Below are 27,194 nucleotides of genomic sequence, written 5' to 3'. Positions count from 1 at the left end.
CTTTGCTAGGTCTTTTCCACCTCATTTTAGAGTAAAGATTTTAAATTGCAGTGGTAAACACTTGGCAAGAGAGAGATAATCAGAGTTGCACCCCCATCCCCTGCTGGCATCTCCCCTTCATGGTGCTGTTTACAAGGAGGCACTGATAGAGCAGGACGGCTAAGTGACAGGTAATTTGGTGCTGAGCAATATTCACAATGACATATTTTAAAGAGCTAAACACAATTAGCTTGTTCAGTTGCTCTCTTTTGCTAATTTTGTTAATATTTCTATGCAGGGTTTGTGAATCTCTGCCGGTCTATGCAAATTCTAAGGGCATCCAGGCAATTTCCAAGAAGTGTCACAGTTGCTATTTCAGTGAAAACTGTGAGTGCATGAATCATCCAAACACATCCTGGCATCAAGGAGGAGGCACAGCGTCCAAGTGGAAGCGGGGACAATCCCTAGTGCTCCCAAGGCAACAGCCACGTGCCCATGAGCTGCTCTGGGACACAGATTCTCACAAAGTGGAGATCCCCTAAACTTCTTTCCTGCTCTAAATTCTACAGTATTACAGTTAAGCAGGGAAATAGTTGAAAGAGCTCTCCTTCCCTCCACTTTGTGACTAAATAACGGAGCTGTAGTCTTCTAATGTTTCCATTTCCCTAATCTCCACATGACCCAAGGTCACTGTGTCTCTCCTCCACTCTCTTTCCCAGTTGTACTTCTCCTCCATTTCTCCCTTCCTCATCTCCCTCCTCCGCTCTTCAGTCCTCTCTATTTCCATTGCTGTCCCCATCACCTTCAGTTCCGCCCCTGGGTATGACGTGGGGACATTCTCCCACTTGCAGTTACGTTGCCCACCTGTTCTGCATCAGTTCTGCGATAAGCTTCAAGATGGGAGTTGTGCATGCTGGCTCCGCATACCACTGCTCAACAGCCCTCTGCAGAACTGGGAGATACGTAGGGTACCTTCCGTAAAAGTCTGTTAAGGAATTTAAGGGTCTAAAAACAAACAACAACACAAAACTAAACTGTTTCTGAAAATTGATGCCACGTGTTCCATGTTTAGTATACAATGGCAGTAATTTTACGAATGACAAAGTCTTTCCAACCTGTATGCCTATACTTTTGGTGGTTGCATACGCTCTGCATTTATTTGTAATACATCCCATTGATTACGCTGTTTTTAGTATTATTTATAAATGGAAGCTATACTTTTAAAATATCATGCAAGTTACATTTTTAAAAAGTTTTTTATAGTTATAGATGGACGGCATGCCTTTATTTATTTTTTTATGTGGTGCTGAGGATCAAACCCAGTGCCTCACACATGCTAGGCAAGTGCTCTGCCACTGAGCTACAGCCCCAGCTCAAAAGTAACATATTTAAAAAATTATGTTTGTGTTGTAGGAAAGGAAAATAAATTGAGTAAAAGAGGAATAAAGACATACTTCAGTCACTGTTATCAGGGTCTCTTGGGAACTATATAGAGAAAAATATTATGAAATTTTAAAAACACATAGAAATAGTAACACTAAATCTCATGTATCTATGTCCCAGCTTCAGGATCACCTACATTGTTTTTTTAAAGTTAACTTGCTTTGCTTGGTCCCACTTATAGCTACAAGAAACATCTGGGATGCCAGCTTGAAGAAAAGCTGAGCAACTATTAACACACTCAGGGTCAGCAGTGCTAAAAGGCAGTCTCATGTGCACACAAGAAGAAACTCTCCAACATCTGCAAGAGCACCAAGGAGTGTATGCCCTCCCAAAAGCCCCAGATGGGGATGTGAGAACCTGGTACACTCCTGAGCCAGCTTCACCAGCCTTTGGAATTACCTCCTCACCTTGCCAAACAGACACATAAACCAAAGCCTAAAGCTACCACAGAAAAACTTCAACAATGCCACTGCTTTCATTTCTTTTTTCTTTCCTCATCTTTTTCTGATGTTTTCCACTCTTCTTGTCCATTTCAGGTGAAAGTGCTGAAAAGAACCACTGAATAGTGTTCTTTTTCTGTGTGGTGTGGGTAGGGGTCTTCAGGGTGAGAAACTTCTCCATGACCTGATGTCTTGCTCTTGGGACATATCTCTAGCTCTTCAGCATGGCACACCAGGCCCTTTAAGATCTGGCTCTGCTCCTGCAGCCTCACCGCCTGGCACTTCTACTCTCCCTACAGCTATGCACTGCTCCCTGCAAATCTGTGATGCCAAGGTGTCTCCTCCTGACACTGCTTCCTTCTGCCCCAGTCCTGTCCTTCAATACCTAGCTCAAGTTTCACCTCCTCTGGGGTGTTTTACCCATTCTGTCAAATGGCAGGAATCTTCCCCATCTCTGTTCAGGGAGCACTCCTGACCACGTTATAACATAGTGACTCAAGGTTGGCTGGCTGCTCATACATCTATCCCACTAGACAGTGAGTTTCTAAAGGAAAGAAACCTGTGCCTCCCTCCTAGCTCCCTGCTAATTCCTATTTGCCCCCCAGAGTTCAATGCCTATCAGTTAATCCAGGAAGCCATTTCTGACACGCCGCAGGCCCCCACCCCAGCCTGAGTTGGGAGTGATTCCTAGGTGTGGCTGTAGGATCCTGGGCTAGCGTCACTGGACACTTCAGCATCAGCTTTCTGAGGGCAGGGACTAGGTACTTGGTATGCACAGCCTGGCACAAATGTAGGTTTCAATAAATATCAGTCCCACAAACCTCCCAATCTATAAATGAGGTCCAGTGTGCTTAATCAGAACTGTTTAACTGTACATTTCACTTTGAAGCTTTAGAAAATAATTTACATAAAGAAAATAAGTCCTCTAAAGCCTTAAGAGTGCTTTCCCCACTAGAGTTGCCATGTGAAAGCTGTGTTTATAATGAAACAAGTATTTAGTGAAGTCCTACTCTGCAACAAGCACTATTGTGAGAGTCTCCAGAGACACCAATGAACAAGACATTAGAGAAACCCTTGCCCTCATGGAATTGATATTCTGATAGGACAGAGAACAAAATAAGTGTTCAGTGTAAAGGAAAATAAAGCAGGGAATGGAGAAGTAGTGAGTGTATGTGCACGGGTGAGATTTCAGTTGAATGAGGATGATATAAATACACTGAATGAGTTTGATCATGAACTTTACTTTGGCTCTTGTCAGATAACTTACTTTTCTATGTCCTAAAAGCTGTTATTTTTGAAAGATGATGCTCTGTACTGTTCTTGGGGCCAGGGACCCAGAATTAAGGAAGACGCAGTGTTTGCTCACTGGGAATTCCAGGGTGGCACAGGGATAAGGAATGTGCAGAATACTAGAATTCTGAGGCAGAGCCAGAGGAGCACAGGTAAGAAAATATTCCATCAAGAGCTCACCTGAGGGAGCATTAGTGGGAGAACATCTGAAGGCCCACCAGGAAACTGCAGAGATCCAAATATCAGAACTAAGCCCAGAGAGGCCCACAGGTCCCTGTGCCAAGCACTCTAACGGCATTAGGACCGTGGTATTTTTCAGAGCACACGGCATTCACTATGGGCAAAACCAGGGGACGTGAGGGGATGTGCTTTTTTCTGTGTGGAATGAGAGTGGTGACAATTCTAATATGCTTCTGACAGAGGTGACTGCCACAGAGAAGATGAGTGATTACTGGAAAGCAGAGCAGAGGTCCACCAAGCTGAGAGGTTGAAAGGGCTCCACAGCGAGAGCAGCAGGCTCAGACTACAGGTGAGATGGAAACCCACTCTAGGAGCTTAATTTTCCAGTGGCCTTGTGAGAGCTCCACATATAAGATAGGATGAAGAGGGCGGGAGCCCTCAGGTAGAAGAGGCACAGACCTAATTTCACCTAGATTTTCTCAATGAATTCTGAAGGTCCACATCAAATAAGTGAAAAACAATGGCATACAGCAACATCTTACTGGACGCTAAGTATAAAAATGTGAAAAGTATCGGATTTTTGTCTACGTAACCACCCATCCATGTACACTGTGGTTTATAGTTACCATGCGCTGAACCCCAAAGAAAGCAGTAATGAGCAGACCTGATTCTTTTCCTCTGGGATTTCACAGCAGAGAAAGCATCAGAATACACCAGAAGGCCAACGCCAGAGTTCTTACTAAAACCTCCAAGAGATAAGGGTTTGAGGATGGGATTCCTCAACAGAAACAGCTGACCACTTAGTTCATTTAAAGGTTCTCCAGGAAGATGCAAACACCTGGACCTTTGTTCATGAAGGCAACTGTGCTGCTAGGAGCCCCTCCTCTCGGTACAGCAAATGCCTGTCCATCCTCTGAAGCTCAGCACAACCTGAATTCTCCCAGGAAGCCTCCCTATTTGGGAGCCTCCAAACCAATAATCTCTTCCTTGCCTGTGTTTACCTGGCCTGTTGTAGGTTTTTTGTTTTAGGGAGGGTGGTGGTATTGGGGATTGAACCCAGAGGTGCTTCACCATGGGACAACATCCCCAGCTCTTCTTATTTTTTTATTTTAAGATAGGGTTTAACTAAGTTGCTTAGGGACTTGCTGAGGCTGACCTCAAATTTACAATCCTCCTGCCTTAACCTCTAGAGCTGCTAGGATTACAGGTGAGCACCACTGCGTCTGGCTTGTGGCATGCATCTTTATCTTAACACACGGATGAATAACTATTCATTCCTTTTTGTGTCTACTAGACCATGAGCTTCTGAAGAGCATCATTCTCCCTTATGCCTGGCACAAAACACAGTCAAAACATGCCTGCTCTGTGAATTTTCAGGCTTACTTTCTTGCCAGTTTCTATCTGTCCAACATCATATCGCCAATTGCTTTCTTCGTGACTTATTCTTCTGCTGGGCATAGTCCTAGCTGCTCTGGGAGGTTGAGGCCAGAGGACTGCCTGAAACCAAGAGTTCAAGAACCAGCCTGGGCAATAATATAAAAAAGAAAAAGAAATATAGTTCTAATTTTTATTTTTTTGGTACGAGGATTGAACCCAGAGACACTTAACTACTGAGCCACATTGTTTTTTGTTTTGAGACAGGGTATTGCTAAGTTGCTCAGAGTTTCACTAAGTTGCTGAGGCTGGTTTTGAACTTGCACTCCTCCTGACTCAGCCTCCTAAGCTGCTTTGGTTATAGGTGCACACCACCACACCTGGCTATAGTTCTGATTTTGTTGGTCAATCAAAACCTATTCCTATGGAATAAGGATCTACATTCTATAGTTCGGTATTCAAGGGACCCAGACAATCTGTTTCCAAGCATAAAGTGTTATCTACAATAAAACATCTTCTTTATTGCTTCCTTTCTAGTCCTGGGATGAGGCTAACTGAAAATCAGTCTCTTCCCATTTCCCTATGGACCAGTCCTATGTATTTGGTACGATTCAGGGTCAAGTCTTCAGGTTTACAAAGGCATTCCTGACCCCCAGCTAAACACCAAAAATTTCCTATTAGTATTTTGTTACGTCACTGACCACTTTCTATGTGTTAGTATAAGTCATTTATGTAGATAGTGGAGTCTGCCGAGCTAAAGCTCATTTGGGGGTAGGCTTGGGTCTAAGTAATCTCTACCCCTCATGAGGCCTAGTGCACTGAACCAAGAAAGCCCAATGTGTTAACTATTTAAGTGAACCAGGGGGATTTTCTCATCTCATTCTGTTATTAGGAAAGGAAATAGATAGTGGTGGACAATGTGTCTTTTGTGACAGAAACTGTACCAGAACTTTTACATAATCACAGAATCACAACACTTCTCATAACAGAACTGCAAGATGGCTATTAAGAGTCCTGTTCTATGGAGGTGAAAACTATGATATGGGGACACCAGGTAATTCACCCATGACCCACAGGCTTCCAAGAGGTGAAACTAGGACTGGGATCTAATACTGTCTTATTATGAGGTCTATGCTCTTCTGCATTTCGCCTTATTTTGTCTGTCTTTGCATGACATGCTTATGCACGTTAATAAACAGCACTGAAGGCCTGACTGGATATCAGTGAGTTCAAAGAGCACGACAATTAAGACCGAGTATGAGGAAACAGCGTCATACGCATTCCTTCCCCCGCCCCCGACAATTCCTCTGGATTTTTGATGCTTCAGTCTAAGGACAGCCTGGGACAAGTTTAAACACAGTTATTAAATGCACTACAAGGGAAGGAGTCTCCTCATTGTTGCATTCTTACTATGAGGCAAAGAAGTACACCAGTCATTCTCTTCAGTTCTCTGGTTGTGGAAACAATTTATCAAGATGGTTGCTGCTCACTTTCAGGCAATTTAGTTTTGGAGGGACAGAGTGATAAGCAATGTAGTTTGTAGCAGTTAATGCAGTCAGTGTTTGTAGAAATGTTTTTGAATTAAATAGCTAACCACTAAAATAGCATTTTATCAAATAATTGTCATAAATAAAATGCATTTTGACTTTAAGATGACATGTGCTTTTATAGGAATATTTCTTCTGCATGCTAAGGATTGTATAACATATTAAAGAATACACATTTATGGGGATAAAAGGCAAATAAACTTCCCCAGCAGTAATGTGGGAATCATCACTGACGGTTTGACATATCAATATTTCAGGAAGAATAAATGACTTTCATATCCATGTTTTTTTTTTATCATATACTTATTCATTTTTGCATTACTGAATACTTTGGAAAGAATCTGTACTTTATCACCTGAAACTGCTTAAAGTATTTCGAAATATTTTAATAAAGCCTTTTGAATTATCAAATAATGTAACTTTTAAACAAATTTTACTATTATTATAAATATTTGCTCTTCATCCCTTGCCCAAAGGAAAACTATAAATCTTGTCTCAACTGAATGAACACCATTTATCATATTCATTTCGTTGTCAATACAATTATGAAAAGCCTTTGGCCTTTTCCCAAGGAAGCTGATTTGCTACAGAAACTCAATTATTATAAGCAAGGCCAGTACCAAACCACTGCATTTGGCAATCTAACACAGACTCCTGCATAACTGACACTTCACCCTCCGCCCCTGACCCTAATAACGTCAACATCTATGGTCACATGGAGGAGACAATGGTTTCTAGCTCAAAATGAACAGTGAGTCCTAAGATTTTCCATTTGCTATTTTCTGCCATCTGCTGGACAAAAGTTTCATTTCAGCTAGGTGCGGAAAGAAGGAGTTAAGTAAAGAATTGGAGAACTGATTTGATCCTTTGGTACTGGGTGTGGGGGTTGGTTCTTGACCTCAAATGTTAGCTAAAACTGCTGAAGACCAGAGAGGTTAAGTGCCAACTGCTGAGCTTCAAGAGAACTATTGATACCAGAGTGCCCAGACTGGACTTGGGTAATTTTCCATATAAATGAAAAGTTTTGACTTTGAGAGCTGACGTTTCTGTTTGGAGAAACAGAAAGGGTATGTAGGTCAGTGAAGTCTGACCTTTAAAATCAGAGGACTTATACCTTTCCATGTTAGAACTTACAATCTCCACACATGTACGTTATATGCTTAGGTAAATGACGTATCTGATTCTCCAGAGATATGGAAAAATCTTACCTCTAAACCTTCCCTGAGCACATAAATCTGAGAAGTAGGTTTTAACTAACTAAAAATACAAGTGTAGGGGCTGTGGCTGTGGCTCAGTGGTAATGCACTTGCCTGGCATGTATGAGGCACTGGGTTTGATTCTCAGCACCACATATAAATAAATAAAGGTATATCAACAACCAAAAAAAAAATTTAAAAAAATACGAGTGTATACTAAAATTAGTGTTTAAATATTTGATAACGTACAGAGTTCTCCTGAACATGCCCATCTACCCTGCTGGTTATGCTTTTGGCCTTAACTGTGACACGGCAGTTGATGAGAGCCTTTAGGAGTTTCTTTTGCAATTTATGAAGGAAAGAAAGGGTAAGAAAGGTTTGACCTTTCAAAGCAAATCAAAGTGTTACTTAAGAAGCTGCTTAGCTTTAAACCAGAATTTTTTCTCATGTGCTCTGAAAATTACAAGTTTAAAAGGAATGAAGCCATTACTTTCACTTACTCTAGAAGTTGTCACTTCCTATTAGGATCAAAGATGATTTGTACCCACTGTTAAAATGTTGATAACTATTTATGACTAGTGATTATACATGCCAGACATTTCAAAAAAAGCATTACATATTTTAATGGTCACAGTAAGCCTTGATACTGCATAATCTCCTTTTTTTAGATGAAGAAACCAGGTCTTGAAGAGAAATGACTTGGCCAGGTTCACACAGTCAAGGAGGGGCTGGATTTGCAGCCTTGTCCATCTGGCACCAAAGCCTGTGCTCTGCCTCCTTGCACGTGATGGGCACTTCTATGGGAGACTTCTTCCCTGTCTGCACTGAACCTTGGCCATGGAAATTCAAATTTTACCCCAAATGACAAATCCTGACCACTGACTTCCTTTTCTTTTCATGTCCATTAAAATTTTCTTCGGGATGAAGAACTATGGCGTGATGAATTAATGCTCAGCCTTGCTCGTTGAGATGAGTAGATTTTCAAATCTGCTCAACAATGACCAATGGCAGGATCCCCTGATCCCAAGTCAAGATGCCAGTCAGGTTTTCCCTGTACCCCCAACATAAACAATCACAGGGGGAAGCAATTTTTAAATTGTCAATATTTAATGGCACCAAAAAATTGACCTCTCTGAGCTGGGTCTCCGAACGCTGTGCTCAGTTATCTGCACACTGCCACTGTGCTGTAATTTTTAGCTGATTACACATTAGTTCATTTAGCTTTGTTTCCTCTTCCCTACTGTGCCATACTATTAAACGAAAGCGAGGGGCCTGGCATCCCTCTGTGCACAGAGCTGGTATTGTCACAGTGTAATAAGGATACATCCAGTCAAACAGCATGGTGTAGCTGGTCTTTGTGTTCAGTGCAAAGGCAATCCCTCGAAGATCTCTTGCCAGCCCGATCAACATACGCTGTCAGTGGGAAAGAGACACAGTAATTGATTTTCACGTTAGTGCAGAGCAGATGGAGTAATAATCAGGCAATAATGACCACATATCTGATTTTGATTCATTAGCTAAAATGTCTCGTTCAGATCCCTTTCTATAGAAAACCATAGACTCTTTAAACAAACAGATCATCAATCTGCTAACCCATTCTGCTTTGCTTCTTATAAACTGAGCTACGTCACAATTCTAGAAGCTCAGAGTCATTTAGATTCTTAACATACTTTGTCTGGATACTGCCAAATTTGGGGATGGGGGGAGTGACCAAGATTGATTATTTCACAAAACTGATATGTACAGGGTCTAGACATTATTTAATAATAGCAAATCTTAACACTGGCTTGCATAAAATCATTCTCACTATAAAATTTAGAGTCTACTCTGGAAACATATTGATTTTTAAAGATTCCTAAAAAATGTTTAATAACTTAGGACAAAATAAAACTGGCTAAGTGACCTACTGGTACTATGACACAATCAGAATGGCAGTCACAGTCCTCAAGTAAGGAAAAGCTTTACAGTCAATGTCATGAGACTTGAATTTAAATCCTAGGTTCACTTAATTCTTAATTGCTAGTCAATTTATCTGTCTCAGATTTCTCATCTATAAGAGGGGCAAACAATGCTTCTCTAACAAACTCTGAGGAATAATCTTGTAAAATGCCTCAGCAAGAGTGTGAAACACAGCAAATGGTCCTCAGTATTCAGTTTTATAGGGGGGAGTAAAAAAAAAAGAGAGAGAAAAAAAGTAAAAAAGGAGAAGAAAAAAAGACCTTATCTTGAATAAAAGAGATCTGACTTGTATCCTGGACTCTTAATTAAGCTGTCCTTAGGATGATGCTTGGGAAGAGAAAAAGAAACCCATGAACAGATGCTAGAATGTCAGAACAAAGAGCACAAATAAACATAATTGCAGAACAAGGGGGTGAGATAATTGAGATATGCAATCGTGACTTTTGAAGATACTGTTTCAGGAAAAAACGGCCAGAAAATGGCCTCTAACTTTTCTTTTTATCAGATTTCTCTTTTTCTTCATACTCTGGTAATAAATGAGACTCATCTTTAGGAAGGAGTTAAAATGATCATTAAGGAGGCAGTAGATCCCAACTGTCATCTGAAGGGCTGAAGAGCACTTCAAGGGAGTAAGTGACAGTTCAACTGTCACTAGTCTCTAGCATCTCCTCCTGCCCCCTACTCTTCCTAAGAGCTGACTCAACATACCTGGATGTTGTCCATAAGAACATGCTCTTTCTACTGTCCATCGGTGTATGGAAGGCCCAAGTTCTAAAGCGGAAAAATACTGTGCCTTGAAGGCAATGACCTGCTCCTTCTCTCTTCGTCCCCCATCCTGTTTTTCTGCACCTGACTGGCCTCCTTGTAGGTGCTGCACACGACCCGCTGCTGCTTTTCAGCATTCTGCTGGGATGCAGCCTTTCTTCACCCCTGGAACTGTTCCGCTCTCTTTATCGGCTCTGCACATTTCTGACAGCCTCCAGAACAGAGCACATCTTCTAAGAAGCCTTCTTGGAACAGTTCTGTTCCGGCTGCGGTATGTGCAGTCCAGGGATTCTCTGTGGGCCTCTGCCACCGTCAAGGTGGCCTTTTTGCTGTTTTTACTACATACACTTGCACATTACAGGCTATACTTACAAAAGGCTTCCACTGACATACAAAAGACCTATCACTCAACTCTAAATTAGTTACCAAAAACCATGAATCCTGCTTTCTTTATACCTAAGTACAAAGAGCATTAATATTTTAAACTATCATCATTTTATAAAAATGGTTAATTTTATCATATTTTTCTTAAAAGATGCCAAGTTAACAGAAGTACTCTAATTAACTCAAATCCATAGGTTTTTTTTTGTTGTTGTTGTTTTTTAAATGCACTGGCCGTGAAATGATATCAATGTTTCATTTTAGAAAATGTTGCTACAGAACAGAGGAAGCATATAATAACTACATGTAAGTTTTAAATAGGTTTAACTGAGCAGGAAAGTGGAGTACTAAAGTTAATAAGAAATAGATTTCTTAGAGTCAAACAAATAGTACCTTTTATCTCTAAGCAGCACAGAGTGCTGTAAGAGTCTACACAGCTAAACAATACTAAAAGGGTATTTTCTCCCTAGCTCTGGAATGAGATAGGGAAGAGTTAACTAGGAGCTCAATTCTGGGCTACGGAAGAATTGGAGAGTGAGGGGTCATCTGGTTGAAATTTAGGGGAGGAGGAACCACAACTTACCATCTCATTTAAAACAGGACAAAGAGGTCCATTTTAAAAGTTGCCTTTCTCCTGTGGCTGGTCATCACTAGACTGATATGTGAAGCGAGAGGCTTCTGCATTTCTAGTGAGGCAGTGTGTGAAGCGGGGCAAGCCTGGCGATCTAACCCTATGGCTTCCTTTTTCAATAGCTCAAGAGAAACCGCTGAGTGCTTCAGTCCACTGCATGGTGAACGGTTGTCTGTGTGCCAAGCGTGAGACGGATGGGCTGGGAAACAGCTGAACCGCAGCTCCTTCCACCCTGACCCCCAAAACAGGGTTTCTAATGGAAAGTCTGACAGACCCTTTACTGTAGTGGCACTACTGGGGGCAGCTATAATATTATCCTCATAATTCTACCATATAATAACAACAAAGAAAAGGAAGGTGAAGGGTCATTGTGCTTTGTCTTTAGAATTAAGATGGCTGTCTTCATCCTTACAGCACACTCTTAATTCTGGAGACACATCTTAATAACCTCTAAATAGTTCCAACAAAAGAGCCGTGTCAGAGGAACGAGCAGGCCCCAAGGTGTTTCAACTGGAGTGTTTTCATCTGCCTTTATTGCTCTATCCCTCTCCAGAATTAAGGCAATAACCTGTGATAAATTATTCAGGAACTGCTACAGGGATCAAAGCAAAATCATTCTGTTAAAGTGCTGTTTGCAACATTTGGCACTTAGTGCGAAAACTTTTAATGTGCGCATGCTGAAAATCAAGGATTTTAAATAATTTAACATTGTGGAGTTTTTACGAAGGGACTAAAGATAGCAGGTTTCTATTTAACTGCTCCTCTACCTCTGAGAAGTTTTCATTCATTTTCCTTAAAACTGATGACGTCATGGCCAAATCAAAAATGATGCGTGAATCTGGGAAGTAATACACTTGAGTTGGTTCTAAGATAGGTAAAGTTACAGGGGAAAAATGGCATTTGGGAGATAATACTCCAGGGCCAGGGTTTGTTACAGTATTTCCCCATTTTCCCTCTTTACTTTGGAGAGAAGAAACTCAAGACAAAAATTCAATGTTCTCTTCAATTTTATTAGGACTAAGTAGGAAAACAAAACTATAAATTTAAGAGTTTTCTAGCATTTTCTTTCCTCACAACGATATTTCAATTTGGCAACACAGGTCCTTAATGTTTAAGTTTATCCCGGAATCTACATTTGCAAAATATCTATAAATAGGAAGTTAGAAAATCCTGGTAAGGGTTGCAAATTAAATGAATTTGGCAGTCCTCAGGCATTTTCATAGAGATATTTTAACAGCATCACCTCCTGTGGATTGGAATACTAAATGCTTTATTGAAGAACAAAACAGAACTGTTTTTTATCTCTAGTACTTGCAAAATGAAGTACCTGAAAGCACTTTTGCATGTATTATTTATTCATCGTGATAGAAAAATAGCCTTAACCTAATAAATTACATTTAAAAGCATTTAGTGCAAAAGTTTTGTTTATGATAAAGCAACAGATTTAGTTCTTTATCGGTGGCTTAAAGCACCAAGTTTCTTTATACAAATTAGACAGATGGTGCTTACAGTAGAATTTACTAAAGGTCTGTCACAACAAATGCAGCCAAGCTGCATATTTAATCACTGCAGAATCTTGTCTACCTGCAGCTGCCAACTGCTAATCCAATTTCCCTGATAAATGTGGCAAGAGACACGATCAGCAATAAAGAGCATCTAACTCCATTTTCCTGCAGGGCGTCTTTTGATGAACATTTAGGACGGAAGCACGGAGTGCACTGTGTGGCCTTGGTTCGTGGCAGCTGCATGCATTCTGAGGCACAGTTCTCAGGTTACTCACTTAATTCTGCCACTATCATTACGTTGCTATTGATCTCAGTAGCTGTTGCCTACACAGCATTACTCTAGATGAAGCTGAATCAGGCAGTTATCATGCATCAAACTTGCTCAAAAGCCTGGAGATTTCCCCTTAATTACTTGTGATTTTATTTGCAAATACTGTTAAAGTGTAATCAAGCAGTCACTTTCCAGGGTCGTTAAGAACTTGCTGGTTTAGGGATATATCACTGGAACTCCATTAAAAATGACTCTAAGAAGATGGTTTCTATCAAACTAGATGGGATTACATTAAACCAGGCTTCAAACATAATGAAATCTTCAAATGAGACAAATATAATTTTTATAAAGATGGTGTTTTTGAGCCTCACTGCCTCTTTTTGATAAAGGACAGCAATAACCACCTTAAAGCTTCAAGGACTTTGCTGGTCAGTAAAGATATTTGGAAGACATCTAAAAAATACAGTTAAATACAGTGGAACCTGACAAAAGAATTTCAGCAAAAATATAAGAAAATCTGTAATTTTTTTGGTATTAAAATTTTATAACTATGACAGCTTGATAAGCATTTATTTCAAAAACTCCATTTAAAATTAAAAGGTACATATAGCATTTGGCTAATTATTTTTTGGCAGGAGAATTATACATATAGCATCAAAGGCCACTGTTTTTTTATTTGACCTGTTAATTTTTTTTTTGTGAAGAGGAGTCATCACGCAAAAGGTGGTGAATATTCCAATGTATTTTAAATAATAAAATATGACTCACCCTCAGCAATGAAGGTGCTTATATTCTCCAGAGTGCACTTATTAGTTTTTTAAAAATAATAATCAGTGTCAATCTATTTAATATAGACTTGCTACATTATAATTTCAAGAGATACTATTTCTATTTACAGAGCTGTGCTTCCCATCCCCCATGTTAAAATATGGGGCTGTTTTGTCACAAACAGCTTGCTATACTTAAGGATTTTACTAATAAAACATAATGTTGTCTTAGATATTATGACTGTTGCCACAGCTGAACTGACTTGTCAAATCAATCCTAATATGGCTCCCACAGGCACATAAAAACCTTATTTAGCTATCAGTTATCCTAATCACTTTGTTCAGTTTAAGAATGCAATACTTCAAGACCAGCTCCTATTTATACATATATGCCTAGCCATTTAATAAAGTCTTGATTTATATAAATTCTTGTTTAAAAATATTTAGAGATGTAATGTTTTAGCATGTGTGTATTTGTGCATTTCTCCATATGGGTAAGTTGAAATGTAAAGTGCAGAGTAGATGAAGGCATCGAGATGTTTAAAGTGGTGTGTGGGCCCAGGAGAAATGTTCTATTAAAGAGAGTAACTGCCATAAGAGACAAGTCTGCGCCATCCAATCCTGAAAAGACTGTCCAAAACCATTCACTGACCTCAGAGTCCATTTTTATAAAAAACTAAAAAAGGTCTTACATGAAAAGTATGATCCAAAGACACTTGCATTTGGGAACACTGACCCATGCATACAGATGCTGGTCTGAGGAACATAGAGCACACAGATAGATATGCAAGCCCCTTTCTGGATCCAGATATTCTAGAAAGGTCAGAATTGTCTTTCTTCACGTCGAGAAATAAACCCACCTTTACATCTTCTTGTTTGAAGTTGTTGTTGAATATCTGTAATACTGTTTCAAAAGAGACTGTAAGAGGCAGCATGAAATTCTCAAATTCATCCTCATCTTCGCCTATTAGAGAAACAAAAGGGTCACCATGGTTTAAAATGCAGGCTATTGTACATTAGCCGCACACTGAGTGCTCCACTCAGGCTTAGAAATGTTCCCGAGAAGAGGTCAGCCTGCATTCACATCCATGCCACATTTTGTGCTTTGGCTCATTGAATATTCTGGTGTTTTGCCTTCTCTTTTGCACCAAATGAAATAGCAACATTACTTACTATCCATTTTTTTTTTTAACTGGCTCTTTATTGGATTGAACAGACTCATGCATGCCCCAGGCATTTCAGCTCTTTAGCTTCTGGGGCCCCCAGAGCTTCCCTGACGCTTCAAGGAAGGCCTCAGAGACAAGGGTCTTTTCTCCCCCTTCTTTTTGGGTGCCAAGGCCCTACAGGGCTCATAGACTCAGGTGCCCAGATATAGTTCTAAGTTATTATTCTTTTTTTTATTTATGTGCTTTTAAAAATTTAATTTATTAAATAGATGGTGGGGAAATTTTAATCTGCCAAAAAAGGATGGGTCCCCTTGGGGATCACTGTGGATTTTAAATACATGCAGCAAGGGCACACATCTTCTTACACTAAGCTTCCTTTACATAAAGACAAGAGGAAAAAGAGAGATTTCCTATTAATTTTTCACTTCAAAGGTAGACTGTAGTTTTCTCAAGGATTCTGCCAAAACAGAATCTTTACTTCACCCGTGGATATGTACAAGTAATAATTTATAGTTTCTTTTCAAAAGCAGTTTCCTCTAAATGAGTCCGAGTTCCCTCATTTGTCCCAGGCCACAGTGAACCACAAGCCCCACTTTACTAGTGAAGAAACAGGCAGAGAGAGAGGGGAGTGTCTTGTTAGGGAGAATGACATACATAGCTGGGGGTGGACATATGGCCCAGGCCTTCCGCAGGTGATGGTGTAGGAGAAGATGGACCTGGGTGAGGATGAGTGAGGATCCAAGATCTTAGACAAGACCAGTGATCCTCACTACGGTGCTTGATCAAGACCACGAACATCACCTGAGGACTTGTTAGGAGCCAATTTCCAGATTCCATCCCAGATTAGTAGTTTTGTTCTAACAAGCTTTCCAGGTGATTCAGATGCCTGCAACATTTGAGCAATACTACTCTCCACATTATTTTACAGATAAGGAAACTGTCAAGGCCACAAACACAAGTGATCCATGTCAGGATCCTTTGACTCTTTAGAAGTGGCTCATCTAAATGACCCGATCTTTTAGGACTTCTCTCTTCCCTTCAACTTTACATTCTTTGTTTTATAAGTCCAATAGAACCAGGCACTGAGCTTTCCTATGAGGTGTCAACAGGCCAAGAAGTCTTTCCTAATGTGTTGTTCTGAACAAGTATCAAGGTAGACCACATGAAAATCCCTGCTTTGTCAACTGGCTCTGTGGCCAAGTGAGAGACCTCTTAGGTAAAATGTCCTCTATCCAGTGGTGATGACATTAGACCTATATGGAAGCTGTTCTTATTTGTCAAGGCCTGCATCAAGTGACAGCTTCTCAATGTCCAAGTTAAGCTCTACTTAGTACCTCTGCAAGAACTCCCCCTTCTTCCTTTGGATTTCCGTGGCATTTGGCCTCTTCTCCCGCACCCCCACATTTTTGATTGGTGCATACTGTTGTGATAATGATGGGATTTGTTGTTATGTATTTATACATGCACACAATCTAACAACATAATTTGGCCAATATCACTCCCCAGTACTCCCCCACCCCACCTCCCACCCTTTGGTGCCTTTCCTTAACTGATTTCCCTTTGATTTTTAGGACATCCACCCCTACCTTTCCTTTCTTTTTCCCCCTCTAGTTTCTGCATATGAAAGAAAACATATGACCCCTCACCTTCTGAGTTTTAACTTATTTTGCTTAACATGATGGTTCTAGTTCCACTCATTTTCCCATGAATGCCATAATTTCATTTTTCTTGATGACTAGATAAAATTCCACTGTGTATATATACATCACATTTTCTTTATCCATTTATCTGAAGATGAACACCTTGGAAAATTAAAAGCTTTTTTTGGAGAAGCTTTCCCAAGGAAAGCTCACATTCTCTGCTTAAATTTTCAAGGCCCTGGGCATGCTGAGCACACACTCTACCTCAAGCTGACTCTTTACTATAGCACAGAGTTCCTTGATTTCCGAGCACTTAAGAATATGATTATCTAATACCACCTACACTGTAATGTCACCTCCATTACACTGTCACCATTTGATCAGGGTTCCTAAGGGGATTAAGGAAGTTAAAATTTATGGGCAGGGGGTGGAGCTCAGAGGTAGAGGCTTGCCTAGCATGCATGAGGCCTCAGGTTTGATCTCCAACCACCTCATTCACACCAAGATAAAATCTGTGCGTATATATGTAAGTTATCACTATCAGCCTACCTGGATAGTATCTGGGACTTAGCTTTGAGAGAGCTGAGACTCTGTCTCTTTGTGTTTCTCTGTGAAAGAGAATGATGCAGGCTTCTGCAGTCAACAAGCCCAGGTGTCTGATTCCTCCACAGACTGTTTAACTTTGGACATTTTACTAATGACTGAACCTCAATTTCCTTATCTATCAAATATAAATAAAAATACCCATCTTTGAGAGTTGTGATGAAAATTGCTATAAAACATGAAATAGAGAAGATGCTCAATGAATAGTAGTGATGATACTAGTATTAAAGTCCTTATTTTCTTAATACTGATATAGAATAGTACACAAATAGCTGAAGTAGACAAGATTGAGTCCTAATTGCAAAACACACATGTACATTATATTTAACCCACACAATTTCACAAGATAAAGTGCTTTCTAAATGTGGAGTTATTAATGAGAACAGTCATAATAATCACTGAAAGTAGATAAGGCTGCTGGAAATAGGCAGATCTATCAAAGCTTGATCCTGGTTCTACCTCCATTAGCTGTCTGGGCCTTTGCATCCTTGTTTGTGATGAAGAGACAAGATATTTACTGCATAAAGCTGGTCATGAGGACTCAATGACAACACATGGGGCACTCTGCTTTACTGGCACTTCATAAACAACAGCCATCAGCATTTTTTGTTGCCCTACATTTAACTGGACTTAGAGAGATGACTGGTAATTGAATAAAGTGAGCAGAGAATGTGAGCTTTCCTTGGGAAAGCTTCTCCAAAAAAGCTTTTTTTTCCCCAAGGTTAAGATGTTTATTCACAACAAAGACAATTCAGAGCTTTAACATCTCAACCCCTCACTTAATATTCTGAATTACTGATCAAAGGATTTCCTGGCTTCACCCCTTTCTTCAGCCAGATTTTGAGGCAAATGGATATCAGGAACACAAGAAATTAGACACCATGAAAGGCAGCAGCAATGTGAGCAGCAAGTCCCTCTGAAAGTCACTTCCTCCGAAAGGCCTTTCCTGGCCAACATCCATTCCCCTCACAACTCTTTAATTCCATAAATGACCTTACTTTTCTTATGGGACTTACTGTGACTGTTAATCTACACATTTATGCATTTCTTGTTCATCTTTCCTATTAGAATATAAGCTTCTTGGGGGAAGGAACTCAGGTTATTTTGATCATGGTTGTATTCCCAGTGCCTAGAAAGGCACCTGGCACTCAAGAAATACTTTTGGTGTGACTAAATAACAGGAGTTAGTTCCTGAGTGCTTATTATGTGCATGCAATAGATTTGGTACTGAATTTTTTGAAAAATATTTATGTGGCTCATTCTATTGCACTGGTGCAAGTCATAAATGGTCACCACAATCCTATGGAGCTGCAGGATCTCCTTCACTATACTGTGAACAGAGAGGCTTAACAGAGTTCAATGGCTTGCCCATCATCTCCAGCTGTACACGTCAGTGGGCTGGGAGCCCCAGGCAGGGCTGCTTCACCAAAGCTCATGCTTTTCCCTTGAATCTCCGATGGGGTACAAGGTACCAGAGGTGTGGACTGAACTCAGAACCATACAATCCTGAGTTTTGACCCGCATGAAGTCCGAACAGGGCCAGGAACAGTCAGTTTGGTTCGGGTGAGGTAAATGGACCTAGCCCTACCCCAGGAGTTTCAGGTGGAGAGCAGAAGAAACTGTACCTCGACTACCACAATGCTCATGTTTCAGTTATCACTGTTCCTCTGTTACTGGGACTTGATATACTTATCATCTAAGTTGGAGAACTGGCTGTTTTTGTTTATATCACACAAAAAACTTTATACAAAATCTATTAAAGATTTTTTCCTCATTTATATTACCATAGAGGTGTCACTTACTGTTCCTGATGCAAAAGGAGAAAATATGAGCTTCCTTGTAACTTCATTTTCAAATATATAGTCATATATTTAGTATGCCAAATGTGTATGTGATAACTCATGAATCATAATTGAAGCTAATTCTTTTTCTAATGAAACAAGGGCCCAGAAATCAATATGATTTGAAGATATAGTGTTAATTTCAGACTCATATTTTCATTGAAAAGTAAATACTAACATAACATTATAAGTTCTGAGTAACCCATAAAAAGAAATGAAAAATTATTTGGCTTTCAGGCAGAACTAAAAGTATTCATCTCTACTGGCTTTCTGGGGATATAATTCAACAGAAAGTTACTATTTTTATAAGTTCCAAACATTTTTTTCTTGAGATATGTCACATTAAAACAGAATAGTGAACCTTTTATATGTTGGTGATCAGATATTTTATTTGTAGGACATTTCATTCATCATTTTGCATAATTAAAACCTCAAGTGGTGGGACCATAGACTGTGGAAAAGTTTGGCAGTTATCAAAGCATCAGAATTGCCATTTGTCTCAGCAGTTCCACTCTAAAAAGAACTGAAAGCATATATTCACACAAAAACTTAAACGTTCATGGCAGCATGAGTTCATAATACCCCAAAGTTGGAAACAATAAAAATCTAAACTGCTTATCCAAACTGATGAATGAAAAGCAAAATGTGGGACAGCCATACAAGGGAATATTATTCAGTCATACAAAGGGACTCACTACCAATGTGCACTAAAACGGATGAACCTAGAAAACATGCTAAGTCAAAGACAGACACTAAGGCCACATACTGTATGATTTCATTAATAATAAATGTCCAGTATAGGGCAGATCCACAGAGAGAGAAAGCAATTACTGGCACTCAGGGATGGGGAGGGAGAAATAGGAATGACCATGTAAAGGTACAAGGTTTCTTTTTGGGGTGATGAAAATGTTCTGTAATTGCAGGAGGTAATGGTTGCACAACTTTGCAATATTCTAGATACAATACCACTAAAGTACACATTTAAAAGGGTGGATTTTGGCATCAGAATCTAAAACAATAGTAAATCCCACAACAACAAAAATCTGAGTTTGCTCTCCCTTTCCATTTTAAATGTGATGAACAATGAAACTTTCCATTTCTTCAAACTTGAGTGACAAATGGCAGCTAGATTACAGGGATCTGGGGAATCTGGCAAGGAGAAGCAAGTAATGGAAATAATTATGATAATTATCAGCAGTTACCTAGGATTGACTGTATAATAAAATCTGTGTGAAACACTTTGGCACTGCTGACGTGTCAGTTTGGTAGGCAGAGTAACCCTCAGAGGTGTCCACTCCCATCACCACGCCTGGAAGTTCAATGCTATAAAGGCAAGCTGAGGCTGCTGACCCACTGATTCTAAAGTAGAAAATTATTCAGGGTATCCAAGCAAGTTCAAGGTTATAGGGGTCCTTAAAAGTGGGAGAGAAGCATTAAATGGGAGAACCACAAATAAGGCAGCCTGAGAAAGACATGCCTTATGTTGCTGGTCCGTGACCAGCCAAGGAAAGCAGATGCCCTCTAGAAGCTATAAAAGGCTCTTCCCTCGAGTCTCCAGGCAGGAGCAATCCTTTTGCTAATACCTTGATTTGAGCTCACTGAGTCCCACTTGGACATCTGACCTCAAGAACTGTAAAACAGTACTTAGGTATCGTTTAAGTCACTAAATTGCAGTAATTTGTTTCCGCAGTATTAGGAAACTGACAGATGAAGATCTGGTCCAAACTAAAAAAAATTACAAGGGGCAAACAAGGAGACACAGAGGCAGTAGTGAAGCCAATTCACTCAAAGCCATGTGCCATGGGTGATCTGGAGGAGTCTGTGACTTTTGCAGGTCCGGGTGCACGTGCAGCTTCCCACTGCTTCCTAGGGCACCACTCTTAAATTCTGAAGTTTATTATTAGCAAGACTGTGGAGAAGTGTGCTCAGCTGGTCCTTGAAGGTAGTCCAGAACTGGCCTTCATTCCAGTTTCCCTCTCTAGTGACTACAATTCTAGTCATCTCTGAAATGACTTGTACCCTCAGACAGAAACGGATATTTCAGTATCCATCAGAAAGTGTCCTCAGTTCTCTGCCTCTGTAGTAAACAGCCCCAGCTACAGAGGGCAGAGTAGAAGCCTTGGCACGGTGGAGATGCCTCACTCTGGAGTCGGAGTGGCAGTCAGTGCTTCTGCCTCTGGGTAAATGTCCTTATGGGTTGGCCCTTACTAAGTACTTGCTTTGTGCCAGGCATTGCTCTAGGTTGTTTCATGTACCTTCATCTTATTGAAATCACAAGACAACAATTTTTCAAGGTAGATATTTCCATTTAATAGATGAGAAAAGTGAGGCTTCCTGAAATTCTGCTCCCTAGGGAATCAGAATGTTAAGTTCCTGGAGGAAGTACACACTGCCCAGTGCAGACGACTGCCAATCCGTTTCTAAGAAACCTACCCAGCAAGTATCACCCTGGAGCATGTCATTCCCTGGGGTGCTCTGGACTGTCTACCCTCAAAACCAGGTAAGTTATTAAAACCAGATCTGGACTTAATGGGCTGCTTTCTGCCTACAGGCCCATCTAATTAGTCTTAATTATCTCATTATGGATTCTAAGTATTTCCAGCTGCTTCTTTACCCCTACTGCCCACACTCCCTCCCCCTCCCCCATGTATCTTTTCCAGATAGTCTCTGCCAAGTCATGGACACAGGTGATAAAATAACGTAGTATATCTATCAAGGCATTAGTTATTTCTGATCAAGCCCCTTACTTGCTAAAGCTTCCTGGGATAGCTACCTTTATGTTCCTTAATCCATGAGAACTTGCTCTGCCCAATTATTAGACATAAGAACAAAGTTTTAAAAATTACATTTGACTTTCACTAATCATCAAATTGTAACATACCTATAGGGCAAATAATAATCATGAATTGGATATTGCATAAACATTCAGAAAGTAATCCTCTCTCTTTTCCTCTCGTGCCTCCAAGCCCTAAACCAATCATTTGCTCTAAATGGTTAAAATAAAGTAGAAAAAGTTACACATCTGAACTGATTGAGAGGGCAAAATCTAAAGGAAAAATTCAGCAAAAGTAGGTGGAGCTATGTGGCCAGCCAGCTACCAGTTACATGACTGACCTTGGGCAAATCATTTCATCTCTCAGAGCCTCAGATTTCCAATGGATAAAGAGCAGAATAAGACCTATTTAGTACAGTCTGTCACGAGAGTCAAATGAGACATGGGACATGAAAGTGTTTACAAAATATAGATTTGTAAACAAATGTTATCAGTAATAAAGAAAAGAAAAAGTTCCCTTCCTCTGTGTATTTTTAATTCAGTCTTTATTTACTATTTCTAGAATACACATTTTATTCAAGTCATTTACTTGCTATCCATATTTCTCAGATTTAAGCAAGTGATATCCTCAGGCACTAATTATCTGTTACAAGTCACAAAAGTGAGTGGATAGCATGCTACCTTCACTTCTAAAGACATCATCTCTTAACATCCATAAGCACCATTTTAAATATCAATATCCTCTATCATTAAAAATAAGACTGCTTCTTAAATACCTGAGCAATAAGACTCGCTCAAATGCCATCCACACACTTCACTTCTCATCTGAGAAGTTCACTATAAGGTGAAATGATGAAGTATTCAAGGAAAAGCAACTGTTGGTGACACTGAGCAATTTCACATTTGTAAGTGGTAAAAACTTCATTTGCAACTAATTATATTTGGTCCTCCACAGAAAGGAATAGCTTCATTACAGCTCTTTCCCACATTTCCCCTCTTTGATATTTGTCAACTGAATTCACCTCCATTCAGATTAAACAACATAAAAGGTATTTATTTATTCAACTATTTTATGCTGAACAGCTCCCTGGAGGTTCTCCATTTTCTGGCATGGGTAATACGCTTTCCTTTCGTTTATTAGATTGACAAAGCTAATTTTAAAATAACCCAGGGAGCTTTAAGTGATTCTTGGAAGGGCTAACATGCATGCACATATGGTTGGTTACCCATTTCTTTCTGCATGGTGCTATCTTGAGAAGACTTTCTTGCATTTATTTCAATAATTTCTTAGACTACAAAAAGGACATGGACAACAACTTCCATGCTTTGAAACTTCATCATCTTAATGATGAAATGCTTTCAATTTTGCTCTTCATACAAATGAACATTTTGTCTATTTTAGCTAAAGCAATTTGATAAAATTGTACAACTGTTGATTGCCAAAAACCTCCCATTTTCATCTGAAATACAACCTGGGGCACATAGCATCTAATTAAATTCATACAAAGTACAAATTATTGAATAGAAACCAAAAAGCATTTCAAAGTAAATACCAATTAACATGACACCCAATTTCTCTCTCCTTTTCTAATCACTCCAATGTGCATGGCTTATAGACAAACATATTCAATTTATTTTGTAGGATTCAATTAGAATATGCTTTATATTTTAATCTAAGAACCACATCCAATGCTTTTATAAGCAGGTTGGTTAGGTATTTATTTATTTTTCCTGTTTGATTCTTATCCCTATGCGCGCACTTCCAAAATCAGCGATGTAAAAAGTCTGTCCTCAGGCTCAGGGTGGGGGTATAGTTCAATGGTAGAGCCCTTGCCTTGTATGTGTGAGGCCTTGGCTGAAATCTCCACTATCATTAAAAAAAAAAAAAAATTATGCCCTCAAACTTTTTGATTTGAGAAGTATTCTCATTTTCTCATTACATACTATTTTTATTTCTTCTAGTTAATACATGGATCAGCGCTGCTCTTGACAATAGCACTATCTTTTGCTCCTTGTTTCTGTGACAATGAACACACCATACAAAACTACCAAGCCATACTGTATGGAAACTCTGATGGCAACATTCCTGTCAATCTAGGTTGTGAGACAAGGCTTCAAATAACAAACGAAAAGCTGTGTTCCATAATCCTTGGAACATGATCACCATGAATTGTAAGAAAAAGCTGGAGAGCAACTGATGATGGAGTGGTCAAGTACAGCTAATCACCGCAGAAAGCAGTCAGTCACTTGTGCCCTGTCCTGGAGAAGCCAGTCATCAAGATTCTCCAGAGACCCTGGCAGGCAGTGGACTGCAGCAGCTAGGGAAATGGCATCTTTGTTACTGTATACTTATATCTGCCATTCATTCAACAAGCATTTAGTGAGCAGCTACAATGTAGAGACACTGATGCTTGAAAAATATGAAAAAGACAAGGTCAATGCTCAGAAGAGTCCGAACATAAATTTGGGAAGAAGAGCAATTCTGGTTCTTGACAAGAGAAAGCAGCTCTGATAATTTATACCAGAAGCCATTTGATGCTTAAAATACATACTGAACTACTTAAAAAGGTAAAACCACTGATAAATATGGAAGCAGCTTCTTTGCAAGCAGTGTGGCAATTTCCTGGGGTAGGTGCACCAACCTATCCAAAGACCTCCGCGCCCCAGGCTCTCCCATCAAAGCCTGCTTCTGTCTGTCATCTCACTCAGAAAATCTAAAAAGTATTGCACTAAGACATTTTTTTTAACTGAACTAAAAATATCAATTTATAGTTTATATCATTATGACTTAAATATTTCAAAGGAATCTAATTCTGGCAAACTTAATAAGAACCTATTCATTATTCAAATTATATGCTTATTTCAGTTTCTCATACCTCAGTTTACATTAAACAATATTAAATAAAGCAAATTTGCCTTCAAAAAAGTGCAAAGCAGGGTCTTTCTGCATCAACATGAAGATCAATAAGCAGTGCAATGAGGGAGCTGTGTGCCAGGGAAAATCGCCTGCACTGTGCGCTGGCTCCATGGTGCGACCCTTTGTTTAAGCTCCCACAGACAGATGGGGTTCCTTTGTGTGTGACAACTACATGAAAGAGGAGATCTTGGCCCACTCCACTTTCAGGTTCTCAAGATGAGTCACGTGGGCCTATTTCTAGGAAACTTCTCCAGACATTTCTCTTTAACTTTGGTCTCTCCTTCACTTTCATGAGTGTGACAGGGTCATTGCAACAGCATTTTTAGGGATGGGAAATAGATTATATTGTAGACAAGGTGACAAGATCTTCTTTAATGCCTGGACAAATGGAATGACAAGAAAGGCAAGCTCCTCGAGGCCAGGGCCCAGTATGCTGATTCACCTTGGACTTGCCGTCACAGTTAGCACAGTGTGCAATGCTAAATGACTGCTGGGGACAGTACAGAGTCTGGGGCTGTTCCTCTTCTTTCCAAGGAAGAAGCCAAGAGGTAAGACAGGACAGTGTGCAGTATGAAAGGCTGTCACTCAGTTACATCTCCCACTTGCCTAAGGTAGCAGATGATTGGGTTTTGCATGCCTGGTTTACACTCTTCAAATATTTATAGACAGTTCTCTTTGCCTCCAGCCCTAGTTGTCACTTAGCCAAGTTACACATACATGGTTCTTTTAATCTTTCCTTAGAAATCAATCCCACTAAGCTCCTTAATCATTCCAGTTGCATTTTCTCTCAACTTTTGGCCGTTTGTCTTTCTGTTGATTTATTCTGTTGATATACATGAAAATAATAAGAACATGGAGGGGTTTAGTCACTCTTCCATTTCAAGATTCAATGCCTTGTATGTACAAAATAAAATTATTTATCTTCTTTCCTTTTGTATGATCACATTTTAAAAAAAATTTGTATTTAAGTTGATGGATCAATCAATACATTGTAAGAGAAAGGAAGAAAAAATATCATCAGTGTTATATTCTCTAAGGATGATACTATCATTGATTGAAACTTCTCCTGTGTCTACAACTGATTGATCTAACCCAAAGTATTCAAATATGGGGAAAGTGGGAATCCAGAGGCACACGGTCACACAGACAGGCTTAAATGCCCGCCCTAAGGTTTTGTCTATATGTGTATACTTCTCATTAAATTCACCTTAAAAAAAAAAAAAAGGCAAGAATTTTTTTGGACAAGACCCCAAAACGTAGGAAACAAAAGCAAAATCAGACAAATGGGATTACCTCAAACTAAAAGGAAGCCATCTACAGAATGGGAGAAAATAGGTCCATCCTATACATCTGACAAAAGGTTCATAACCAGAATATATAAGGAACTCTAAAAACTCAGTAGCAAAAAAAACCTGAATTAAAAATGCACAATTGATCTAAACAGACATTTCTCAAAAGAAGACACCCAAATGACCAACAGACATGAAAAATGCTTAACATCCTAGTTATCAGGAAAATGCAAATCAAAACCACAATGAGATATTACCTCAACATACCAAGAATGACTCCTATAAAAGATTCAAAAATAACAAGTGCTGATGAGGATGTGGAGAAAAGGGGACCCTTTCACATTGTAGGTGGAAATGTATAGTCATGTATAGTATATGCATATAGTATATGTATATAGTCATGTATAGTCATGATGGAAAACAATAGCAGGGGTTCCTTAAATATTTAAAAACAGAACTATCATATGTACGACCCAGCAATCCCAGCACTGGGTAACTATCCAAAGGAAATGAAATCAGTATGTTGAAGAGACACCTGCCCTCCCACACTACTGCAGCTCTATTCAAGCCAAGAAAAGGAAACAACCTAAGTGTCCATCAGCTGGTGAATAGATAAAGAAAATGTGGAGGTAGTACACAATGGAACACTACTCAGCCATAAAAAGAATGAAATCCTTTCATTTGTGACAACAAGGATGGAAATGGAGATTGTTTTAAGTGAAATAAGCCAGTCACAGAAAGACTAGAACCATGTAATCTTTTTCACATGTAGAACCTAAAAAAATTGGTGTCACAGAATTTGGGAGTAGACTGGTGGTTACCAGAGGCCAGGGAGAGCTGGGCAGTGGGCAGTGGATGGACAAAGAAATTCTAGTGGCTACTGCACAGGAGGGTGACCACAGATTCCATGGTATACATTTCAGAAAACTGGAAGAAGGATTTTGAAAGTTTTCACCAAAAAAGAAATGATAAATATTTGACAGATATGTTGAGCTGGGAGTGTGGCTTAGCAGTACAGTACTTGCTGAGCATGCACAAGCCCTGGGTTTGATTCCCTGCACTATCACATAAATAAATAAATATAATAAAATATATAAATAAATATAAGTAAATAAATAAAAATAAAAGAGTTTAACCTGACTTGAACATTACACAGTGTATATACGTATTGAAATGTTACGTAGCATCCCTTTAATATAATTTTTGTTTCTATATATCAGTTAAAAATAAGTATAAA

The 27,194-nt window shown here is 39.5% G+C and overlaps 1 protein-coding gene across 6 annotated transcripts in view; it reads right to left on the bottom strand.

Moving 5' to 3' along the window:
• The window catches only part of Ranbp17 (RAN binding protein 17), a 285,238-nt gene that overhangs the window by 60,629 nt on the left and 197,415 nt on the right, over window positions 1-27,194 (bottom strand). For all 6 annotated transcript variants that reach the window (XR_013440033.1, XM_078052377.1, XM_078052392.1 and 3 more), the window contains 3 exons: window positions 14,589-14,692; window positions 8,774-8,862; window positions 844-951 (listed from right to left, as the gene is read on the bottom strand). Coding sequence is in view for 5 of the 6 variants with exons in the window: in XM_078052377.1 (XP_077908503.1) it covers window positions 844-951; window positions 8,774-8,862; window positions 14,589-14,692 (301 nt within the window). In the remaining variant the exon portion in view is untranslated. The remainder of the gene's footprint in view (window positions 1-843; window positions 952-8,773; window positions 8,863-14,588; window positions 14,693-27,194) is intronic.

This window comes from Ictidomys tridecemlineatus, chromosome 1 (assembly GCF_052094955.1).
Source record: "Ictidomys tridecemlineatus isolate mIctTri1 chromosome 1, mIctTri1.hap1, whole genome shotgun sequence".
In the NCBI taxonomy this organism is placed as follows: domain Eukaryota; kingdom Metazoa; phylum Chordata; class Mammalia; order Rodentia; family Sciuridae; genus Ictidomys; species Ictidomys tridecemlineatus.
This window is presented reverse-complemented; position numbering and strand designations above follow the sequence as displayed.